General features: G+C 42.6%; 1 protein-coding gene across 2 annotated transcripts in view; it reads right to left on the bottom strand.

The window, feature by feature from the left end:
• The window catches only part of LOC143860111 (uncharacterized), a 41450-nt gene that overhangs the window by 16611 nt on the left and 14636 nt on the right, over window positions 1-10203 (bottom strand). For both annotated transcript variants that reach the window (XM_077370638.1, XM_077370637.1), the window contains exons 4-5: window positions 7303-7646; window positions 6379-7204 (exon numbers count right to left, since the gene is read on the bottom strand). In XM_077370638.1, coding sequence (XP_077226753.1) covers window positions 6379-7204; window positions 7303-7646 — 1170 coding nt within the window. The remainder of the gene's footprint in view (window positions 1-6378; window positions 7205-7302; window positions 7647-10203) is intronic.

Below are 10203 nucleotides of genomic sequence, written 5' to 3'. Positions count from 1 at the left end.
GACAATCTGCTTCAATATGCTTCGTCCTCTCATGAAACATTGGATTGGAAGCAATATGAAGTGCTACCCTGTTTTCACAATGCAAAGATGCAGGAGTGGAGAAGGAATACCAATCTGCATCAGAAGAGACCTCAACAGGTCAACTCTCCACATTATGTTAGCCATAGCTCGATACTCTGCCTCTGCACTCGACCTGGCCACAACATCTTGTTTCTTACTCCGCCAAGATACTAGATTTCCACCAACAAAGGTGCAATAACCCGTAGTTAATCTCCTATCTGCTGGAGATCATACCCAATCTGCATCTGTAAATCCTTCTAATCTCAAATGATTATGCTTCCTAAATAACAAGCCTTTTTCAGGTGCATTTTTCAAGTATTTCACTATCTGTAGGGTTGCTCCCCGGTGTGAAGTACGAAGGGAACTCATGAACTGGATGACTACTCCCACTGCATATGATATATCAGGGCGAGTCAAAATCAAATAAATCAGTTTACCAACAAGCCTCTGATACCTGTCAGGGTCCAACAACTCCTCCGAACTGGATAAAGCTTCACATTGGAATCCATAGGAACCTCGGACGGCTTTGTTCCTAAAGATCCCCATCTCGTCTAATATGTCCATAACATAATTCCTCTGTGATAAGGAAAGACCACCTCGAGAGTATGCCACCTCAATACTAAGAAAATACTAAAGACGTCCTAGGTCTAGGTCTTTAGAGCATAACTCCGTCTGAAGGAACGTCCTAAGCTGTTGAATACATGTCCTATCATCCCCAGTCATCACAATGTCATCCACATATACAGCCAACATGATATAGCCAACATCAGAATAGGCACATAATACTAAGTGGTTGATTGCACACTGCCTCATACCAAACTGAATAATGGCCTCGCTGAATCTACCGAACTATGCTCGCGGAGACTGCTTCATCTCATATAACGCCTTACGAGGACGACATACAAAGCTAATCTCCCTTGAGCAACAAATCCAAGAGGTTCCTCCAAATACACCTCTTCAAAGAGGTCACCGTGTAAGAAGGCATTTCTCACATCTAACTGATAGAGAGGCCAACCACGATTCACTGCCAATGAGATAAACACATGAACAAAAGGTATCTTGGCAACTGGAGAGAAAGTCTCCATATAATCCACACCAAATGTCTGGGTATAGCCTTTAGCAACCAAACGGGCTTTCGAATGATCAACTGTACCGTCTGGCAAATACTTCATAGAGAACACCCACTGACAACTAATAGCTTGGTCACCCTTGGGCAGACGAACCAACTCCCATGTACGATTAGAGTAGAGAACCTTCATCTTAGCCTTTATAGCAGAACCTGAGTGAGCTAAAGCATCTGCAAAACATTTAGGGAGAGCAGCAGATGATAAAGAAGAAAGAAAACTCATAAGATGGAGGAACACGATCATAGGACACAAAATGAGAGATAGGGTGAGTAGAAGAACGAGAACAAATCCTCGAAGCAATGGGGGACGTTACAAGAACAGAGGGGAGCTCATCACCTGATGTGGATCTGGTAGACTTAGGATGAGGCAGATTGGGGTGAGATGACGCGGAGGTAGAAGCAGGCCGATCAGCGAGCACAACATGGTGAGGATCACGACAATACACCTGCAAATGGGAAGGTGGGGAAGCCACAACATGACCGGTCATAGGAAGAGGAAAACCATGCTCATGAACAAGGCTAGTATCACAATGAGAAAAGTACGATACATCCTCAAAAAAGGTGACATCAACAGAGACAAATGACCGTCGTAAGGTGGGACTGTAACACTTATACCCTTTTTTGGAGCGGGAATAGCAAAGAAAGACACATTTTAAGAACGAGCGTCTAACTTATCCAAGCCAGGACCCAGCTTATGGACAAAGTAGACACACCCAAAAACGCATGGAGTTAAGGGAAATGTGTTGCCAAAAGGGTGAAGAACCGAAAAGGGAGAAATGGCATCCAACACTGAAGAAGGGAGACGGTTACTAAGGAAACAGGCCGTAAGAACAGCATCACTCCAATAGACTTTTGGATCTTTCATCTGAAAGAGGAGGGGGTGCAAGCTATATCTAGTGAAGTCCTCATCTTCTGCTCAGGAACCTCATTCTGTTGTAAGGTATAGGCACAAGAAAACTGATGAAAAATACCATGTAACTCGAGAAATGAGCAAAAACCAGATGCAGAAAAGTATTCCCTCTTATTGCTTGTATGCAAACAACCTACAAAGCAATTATACTGATACAAACTTCATGGTAAAAGGTGCAAAAGCAAAAAACACCTCAAAATAATCTTTCAGTAAAAATAACCATGTCATATGAGAGTAATCATCAACAAAGATAACAAAATACTTGAATGCACATAAAGAAGATATTCTACACATAGGGGACCATCCTTTTTTTTTGCACCATGCTCCTCAGATTTACGGATTCGCAGGGGGCTGTTCAACCTACTTAGAGTTGACTTATAATTACAAAGGCTTGTGAAACTAAGTATATCCTTTTGAATTGAATCTTAAGTAGCCCCCTATTAGTAAGCCTATTAGAGTAGAATCAGGGGTGCGAAGCGGTTTTGCTAGACCCCATACATCCGAATGTACTAAATCAAAGGGACGTGCAACTCGACTAACTAGACGCGATTGGAATGGCACACGATGGTATTTGCCCAACTCACAAGACTCACAATGAAATGACGTAATAGGACTCGATACAAGACCAGATCGACACAATTTTTCGACCAAAGGATGTCCCAAACAAGGTTGCCAGAGCGGGAATCGAAACGGGAATCGAAGGCTCCCAGGGAAGAATCCTACTCAAAGTTGCCAGAGCGGGAATCGAAAGCGGGAATTGAAACGGGAATCGAAGCGGAAATCGAAGGCTCCCAGGGAAGAATCCTGCTTCCTTGGTCCCAAACCGCAGTGCCACAGAAATGGGACAACCGAGTTATGTAAAGCAACAATAGTCTTCGGATGATACAAGTAATAAACGCCGTTCACCAAACAACCCGAACCAATTGTCCTCCCAGTCTTCAGTTCCTGAAAAAACACATGAAGGGGAAAACATACAGAACAATTCAGATTCTTGGTTAACTGACTAACAGATAGTAAATTAAAAGGAAATGTCAAAACATATAATACAGATGATAAAGTAAGCCCAGAGGACACAAAGGCGACCCCTACTACTGAGACAGGAGAGGTAGTCCCATCAACCAAAGTAACAAAAGAAGGGGATATAGAAGAAGACTGGAAGGCAGAGAGAATACCAGAGTTACCGGTCATATGATTGGAGGCCCCCAAATCAATGAGCCATGATCCAGAGGTAACAGAGAAAACAAGAGTGGCTACCTTGTTGAGCCAAGGTGGAAGTAGGCTGCTTCCCTTGGTCTTTGTACAGTAATAACTCCTTAATCAGCCTTTGAAACAACGAATGGATCAACATGCTCAACTGACTTAGTGGAGGGAGGAACGCTACCATCAGACACCGCAAAGGAGCCTTGTCCTGCAGGACGAGGAGGACGTAACTCAGGATGAATATCGTAACAATAATCGACAGTATGGCCCTCAAGAGAATAATGAGTACAGAAACGTGTCCAACGAGCACTATAACCACGGCCTACCCCTAAATCTCAGCAAGCACCACGACCACAACGCCCACGACCCCGACCGCCACGAATACCACGGCCACCATGGTCATAACTAGACTGCACAGCAAGTGCAGAGCACTCAACCAATGAGTCACTGGGTCTCAATCCACATGGAACGCTGAATACGTGAGAAAACCTTGTCAAGGGATGGAAGAGAACCGAGGCCCACAATTTGCTGACGAATACGTAGAAATTTGGGCACCAAGGCATCCAAGAACTGCACCACGCGTAAGTCCTCACGTTTGGCTAACACGGTAGCATCCGTGGTGAAGGGCAAGCATATATCCAGCTACTCGCATTAAGTCACGAACTGGGAATAAAACTAGAACACGGACTTATCACAACGCCGCAAGTGTAGGGAGCTCCAAGCAGACATCACAGATCCTCGTCAGATTATTCATCACAATAAAGTGTTTCAGCACATTGCCAAATGTCTTTGGAAGTGCAAAGATACATCATGGAGCCAGCAACTTTCTGCTCCATGCTATTCCATAAAAGGGTCTTGATAATTGCATCCTCCTGTCTCCACTTCCCATACGACTTACCATCAACAGGGGGCATCCGGCTCAATATACTCAACTTTGCCCTGAGCGACAAGAAAGGTCTCAACCGCCATACACCACGGAGGGTAATTAGAGACATCCAGCTTGATGGATGTCATCTGTACCATAAGGAGCTCGATCGAAGACGAACTAGTAACAGTAGTAGAAGAAGCAGACGTAGCCATGAATGCAGTAACCGCAGAGACGGAGGGGATAGCAAACTACAACGACGAAGAAGAAAAATCACAAGGGCGAAAAGAATCAACCCAACACAGCATCACTCGGCCTCGGAATGGAAAAGAACCCTGAGTGGGCAAGCAACCAACCAATCAACAAAAAAAACAGCAACAACATTAGTCCGAGGTGAGAGGGATGGAAGATTGGTTCAGTTGGTTCAGGCCATCAAAGGATGGGTCGGAGGAACCTAATGCAAAGTAAATGGGTGTAGAGAGATGGAAGTGGTGGTGGGGTTTTTTTTTTTTTTGGGCGGGGGCGGGGGAGGGGGGTGTGGGTTTACGGCAACAAAAAGAAAACACAAAAGTGGATTTGGAGGGGGAATAGCCGGATAGGGAGAAGTAGAGGTGGTGGGGTCGAGCAAGGGGCGGATGGAGTAGTGCAGGGACTGGAGGGTGGGTTTGGGGCAAGCGCACGCGCGTGAGGGGTGGGGTGGGGTGGAGAAGTGGTGGTAGTGGGGTCGGGAGAGGGTATATGGGGAGGTGCGGATGGGGGCGGGGTTGGAACTGGAGAGTGGAGGGAGGGGCAGGGGTGGGAACCGGTGAGGGAAGGTGCAGCAACTAAAAGGGGGTTAGAGGAAGGTGGGGCGGCGAATAAAGGAGAGGGAGGATGGGGCGGCAGCAACTGGTAAGGGAAGAGGGAGGTGGGGTGGCGACGGAGGGAAAGGGGGGAGGGGCGGCGGAGACGGGAGGATGAGGGGATGGAGAGAGGGGCGGTGACTGGTGGGGGGGGCGGCCGAGATGGGTGGACGAAGGTGTCAGCTAGCGTTAGGATAAGGTGGGAGTGGTATTTTTTAGTTTTTCTTTTCTTTTGTTATTGCTTCAACACTCCGGGATCAGATCCGGAGCTCTGACACCATGTTAGAAGTAACATGGATTCCATGGAAGAAGAAGAAGAAGAAGTGAGGAAGAAGGTGAGTCTCTTAGAGACCTCTCACAATATATGATATAAAAAAAAAAATGAAGAGTTACACATAAAGACATAAATACACTTCCAACAACCGCCATCTCGGACCACCCTCAATGCGGAGCTCCACCTCAAACGAGAATTTCTCGAGCAATCTTTCTACCCTCAAAGATGCTCTAACTGTGAGCCAACCACAACACTCACGATCGCCTCACCTAGCCTAACAATAGCTCCAATCTAAGCTCAATGCCACTTGTTGAGAAAACCCACCAGGCAAATCTGATTCGATCGTGGACAAATAAACGAAAAAAGTAAAGATAAACACAAGCCACAAGATGACACCAAGATTTTACGTGGTTCAGCCAAGATGCCTACATCCACGGGCGAGAACACGACCTTCACTATGAAAAAAACAATATATAAGTATTACAATGGATTAATCCAAAACCCACAAACCCGCAACCCTTTCCATGCTTCTCTCAACCAAGAGAGTACCAAAGAGTAACCCGAGAGAAAACCCAAGAGTACAGTACCCAAGAGAAATCCCCAGAAGAAAACCCCTTTCTCCTTCTCTCTCTCCTCCTCTCTCTTTCTCCCCCTCTCTCTCTTTCTCCCTCTCTCAACTCACACCCAAGCCTCTCTTGTCAACACAACCCTTTCACCTTCAAGAGAGCCCTTTATGTCTTAGGTTTTTTCAAAAACTAAAAATCCTATGTTTTTTTGGTCTCACACCAAAATAGAAACGCATGGGAAACAAGGCAATTTTGCCAACAATAACTTCATAGCACATTAGGGTAACAGAAGTCATAGACCCTGTAGATTCTTTCCAGCAAATTTTGTGCAAGACTGTAAATCCTATTGCAGGCAAGAGCCCAAGGGCCAAGACAGTGACTTCAAACCCTACCAACAAAATTTCATACCATTTCAGAATGAAAGCACAGATCAACTAACCAGAAGAAATGAATATATTACTGATAAATATATTAAACCGAAATTTAGTACACTGCAAGCAATGGAAAAAACATGTCTAAGTAGTTAGCATGTTACCTTTATTGGAGTTTGCTGGCAGAGGTAACTGCCACAAGTGTTGATCACATCCACCGACTGTATGTCTATCAGTACAACCATACATTCTTTTAGACTGATTGATATCAGAATATATATCCACATTTTCTTGAACCAATAAGTTATTAGGTGATGAACTCAAGAGAAATGCTTCATTTCCTTGATATTTCAGACTGCCTTCAGCTTCCGCCATTTTGCGAAAGAGATGCTCTTTACACCCAAGTTCCAGACGGCCATCTGAAGAATCCACACACCTCTCTGGGAAACACATAACACCGGACCCCTTCTTTGAGATGATCTTATCTTCGTCATGGGATGCTGGAGGACACGTCACGGTATACGACCAACATGGAGGTTTAACACTGGTACAAAGAATCTTCTGAATTTCAGGAGAACCTTCAATCATCAGTTTTCCTGATGGAACCACAGTATGATCATGTGTTACAAAGTTCAAGTTAGAAAAACCATTCCTAACAGTCCCCAGGAAACTGGCATTGCTCCCTATTATAAGCCATCTAACATGACATGTACTCCTATTTGTAAAGAACTTGCCACAATCAATATTCAGTTTATAAGGCCCACTATGAGACAGTGACCAAGGAAATGGCGGCAGGCTAGCTTGGTGAGATTTCGTTGTGCCAGAATGCCGATCTGTCATCTCAAAGGACAATGGAGGGGTGGACGTATCCACTAGAAGGGCATCCAAATCCTTGGCTGGAGGAAGTGCTAATCGTTCCAGAAGGTCTTTAGGTTGATATAGTATGGCATCATTCAGGCTTGCCAAAGCACCAGGCTTGCTACGAGAAACCTGGATATTTTTATTTGTGAAAACAGTGCAAAGTACATGATCAACAAGTTCATTATCAGCATTCTGGTAAGGAAAAAAAAGTAGAATTTTAAATTTACCTTGCTTGATGATTCTAAATCAGCCGTCGTACAGTTTTCCCGAGTGACATGATCTGTGGTGCTTGTGAAACATGAACTGGATCCCAATAAGGATGTATGCATTCTTCTGTTGCAGCTGTGATCTAGCTCAACAGCATTTTGGAACTCTACTGCATTATGGAGTGAAAGAATAGAGCAAGCCTTTCTAACTGAGTGAATAATATTTTCATTCGTATTTGAGACTTTCTTCCCTTTGTCTTGACGTAAATTAGGACATTCGTAACTGCCATCAAGGAGCTGATTCAATGACAGATCATCCACATACTTTGTAACATCATGCAGATCAGATTTGAGACCATACATTCCTGATATAAAATGTTCAACTGATATTATAAGTTCCATGTGTGAGAACCTTCAAACAGATCATAGTCACAGCTTAAAATAAAAACAGTGACCACATAAGTAAAGGACCAGAGTGTTACATGATACAGAAAGTGGAGTGCTAAGGGAAGTGTGTGTCTTTCATCGACAAACCAAGTGTGCCTTTTTCCTTCCAAAGGACCAGAAAGGGGCAATATTCATCTAGTAATTGCAAAGAGAATACCGATTTCAGGTTTGCAACAAGAAAAAATGTTATATGCTATTTACTGTTTCTTGGGAGTTAGATTATTTACTGTATAAAAAAATTAAAACCAGTAGCAAATATGAGATATTTTATAGTGAACATCATCAATGTATTCTTCTCGCAAAGCCCAAAATGTTCACGTTCACAATTTTCATGGATGGTTAATATAAAAAAATTTATACTATAGAACTGTTCAAAGAAAAGATTTTATATTATAGTAGATTATACTTAGAATATATATAGATAAATTTTGCAGTCACTGCCACTTGAAAGTCACTAATGCATCTGCTGTACAGCACCTACAGTCTAAAAGTTTCAATACAGAAAGTTTTCAGTCCCAATCACGGATAAAAGTGCCGGTAGTGACCCCCAAGACATTAGACCGAGGGATCTATTGGCAATAAACAAAACAGAAAAACTACGTCATTCACCTGGTCATCATTGTGTAGTACCACTGCCGAATTCTCAATCCATCCAATGCATCATTCTTTATCTTTGGTCTCAATGTCATCAGCCTCTTTTTTTTCTCAATGATAAAATTTAGCAATTTGTCAGCATCCTCTTTCTCAACAATCAACAAGCATTTACATTTACCTTACTTTTCTGGTAGGTAAGCACTTAGGTCGTACAATTCTGGCCTATGACCACAAAGGATGCAACACAGTGCAATATCCAAATAGGCTACAACAATAATTTCTTACAAGACCGATATATTTGGTACAAACTTCTTTCGCAAATAAGTCCTACTCCAAATGAAGATGTACGTCCCATACTTAGGCATAACATTCCACCTTAAACCTGACATGTACAAATGGATATAGAGGGAAAACCTGCAAAGGGAATGAATATAAATGGAATGATATTTGAAGTGTGCAGCTTGAATGCTTGGCAGCTCAACTGTCAACCTCAAAGCCATCTCAGTCAGCTTCACCAGAGGTGTGCCTAATGGCATATACCTCAAGGAGATTTTTTTAAAAAAACTATTGAGTACCCATCCCTATAACCCTAATTGGTATGAGGAGCAATCCTTTTTGTTTGAGGAATCCTTGTAATCAACCTGTATTTGCACATCTTTCTCTATCAAATATGCACAACAAGGTCAGTACATCAATCTTTTCAGTTTCTTTGTGTTTTGGACCCTAAAGTTGGAAAAAACCAAAATCCATATATCTTATATATTCTTCAAGATCTCAATCTGAGATTTTGAGGAATTGATTTTGTGATTAAACCTCAGCTGAAACACTCAAGATCCCTTACCCTGAACCCCTTTTGAGCCTAGTTGAGACTTTCACCCTTTTCAAGCCCTAAAACTAGTTTTTGAGATCCCTAGCCTAAACCTACCATCAAAACCCCTCCCTAAACCCTAGATTTACTTTATTTTTACCTTTCTAGATCATAACTATAATCTGGACAGCAGTATAATCCCAAAATTCCAGATCTGTAAAATTACCGAAATACCCTTTTAGTCTAAATCTGGACTGCTTTGAAACCCTCACAGTCGTTGATAATTTTTCTGACGTTCTTCATTGGTTATTACTATTTTCATGCTTGTTTACATCTAATTCATGGGTATTTGCATTAGCTTTTAGTTCTTTTATTTGATTGAATGCGTAAAACCTAGTTTAGGACTAATTTTGCTATTAACAAATCATCCTATGAATCTTTATCTTTTGATTGGTTTGCATAAAGTTAATTCTTGTTAATTGCTAGTTTTCTAATTATTAGCTGCAATTTAATTCTCATTATTGCTGCTGCCCGTAGAATAATCACATGTTAATTCAGCCCTAGAAAGTTCCTAAAGCCTTAATCCCAATAGGAGTGTAGGATTTTCCCTTGATTAGGTATTGTCCTGCATCAAAACCTCTTCAGAGTCGGAGAAGTTCTCTGATCCAGTGTCCTCTTCACTCTCTTCATCATCCGTCTTTGCAGCTAAGTCCTGATTATCATTGTCTTGGAAGGCTTCTGAGTCCAGGTCTTGAAGAATGTTGAATGGATTTTCTGCCCTGGATTCGAGGGGAGTGTTTGCATGAGGGCAAAGGACCTCATTTATGATGTTTTCCTCAACCCTGGGATCATTGCCTTTCTTTGAGACCCATTCCATTTTTTGGACTTAGGAGGTTTCTGTCACTTTCTGTTTAAGTGCTGATGGACATTGTGCTGAACTGCTGAAGTATGGCTATTGTACTGAAGTATGGCTGAAGTCTTTGCAAAGGTTGCAGGCTGATGGCTTCCATTCATATTCTACCTCTTGAGTTTCCATTCCCCAGGGATTTTGGATGTGGACAATTTTTGGGAGT

Source organism: Tasmannia lanceolata, unplaced genomic scaffold, assembly GCF_043159265.1.
Source record: "Tasmannia lanceolata isolate RefF3 unplaced genomic scaffold, GAP_Taslan_0.1 ptg000037l, whole genome shotgun sequence".
Classification (NCBI taxonomy): Eukaryota; Viridiplantae; Streptophyta; class Magnoliopsida; order Canellales; family Winteraceae; genus Tasmannia; species Tasmannia lanceolata.
The sequence above is the reverse complement of the archived record's forward strand: the minus strand, read 5'-3'. Positions and strand labels throughout refer to the sequence as shown.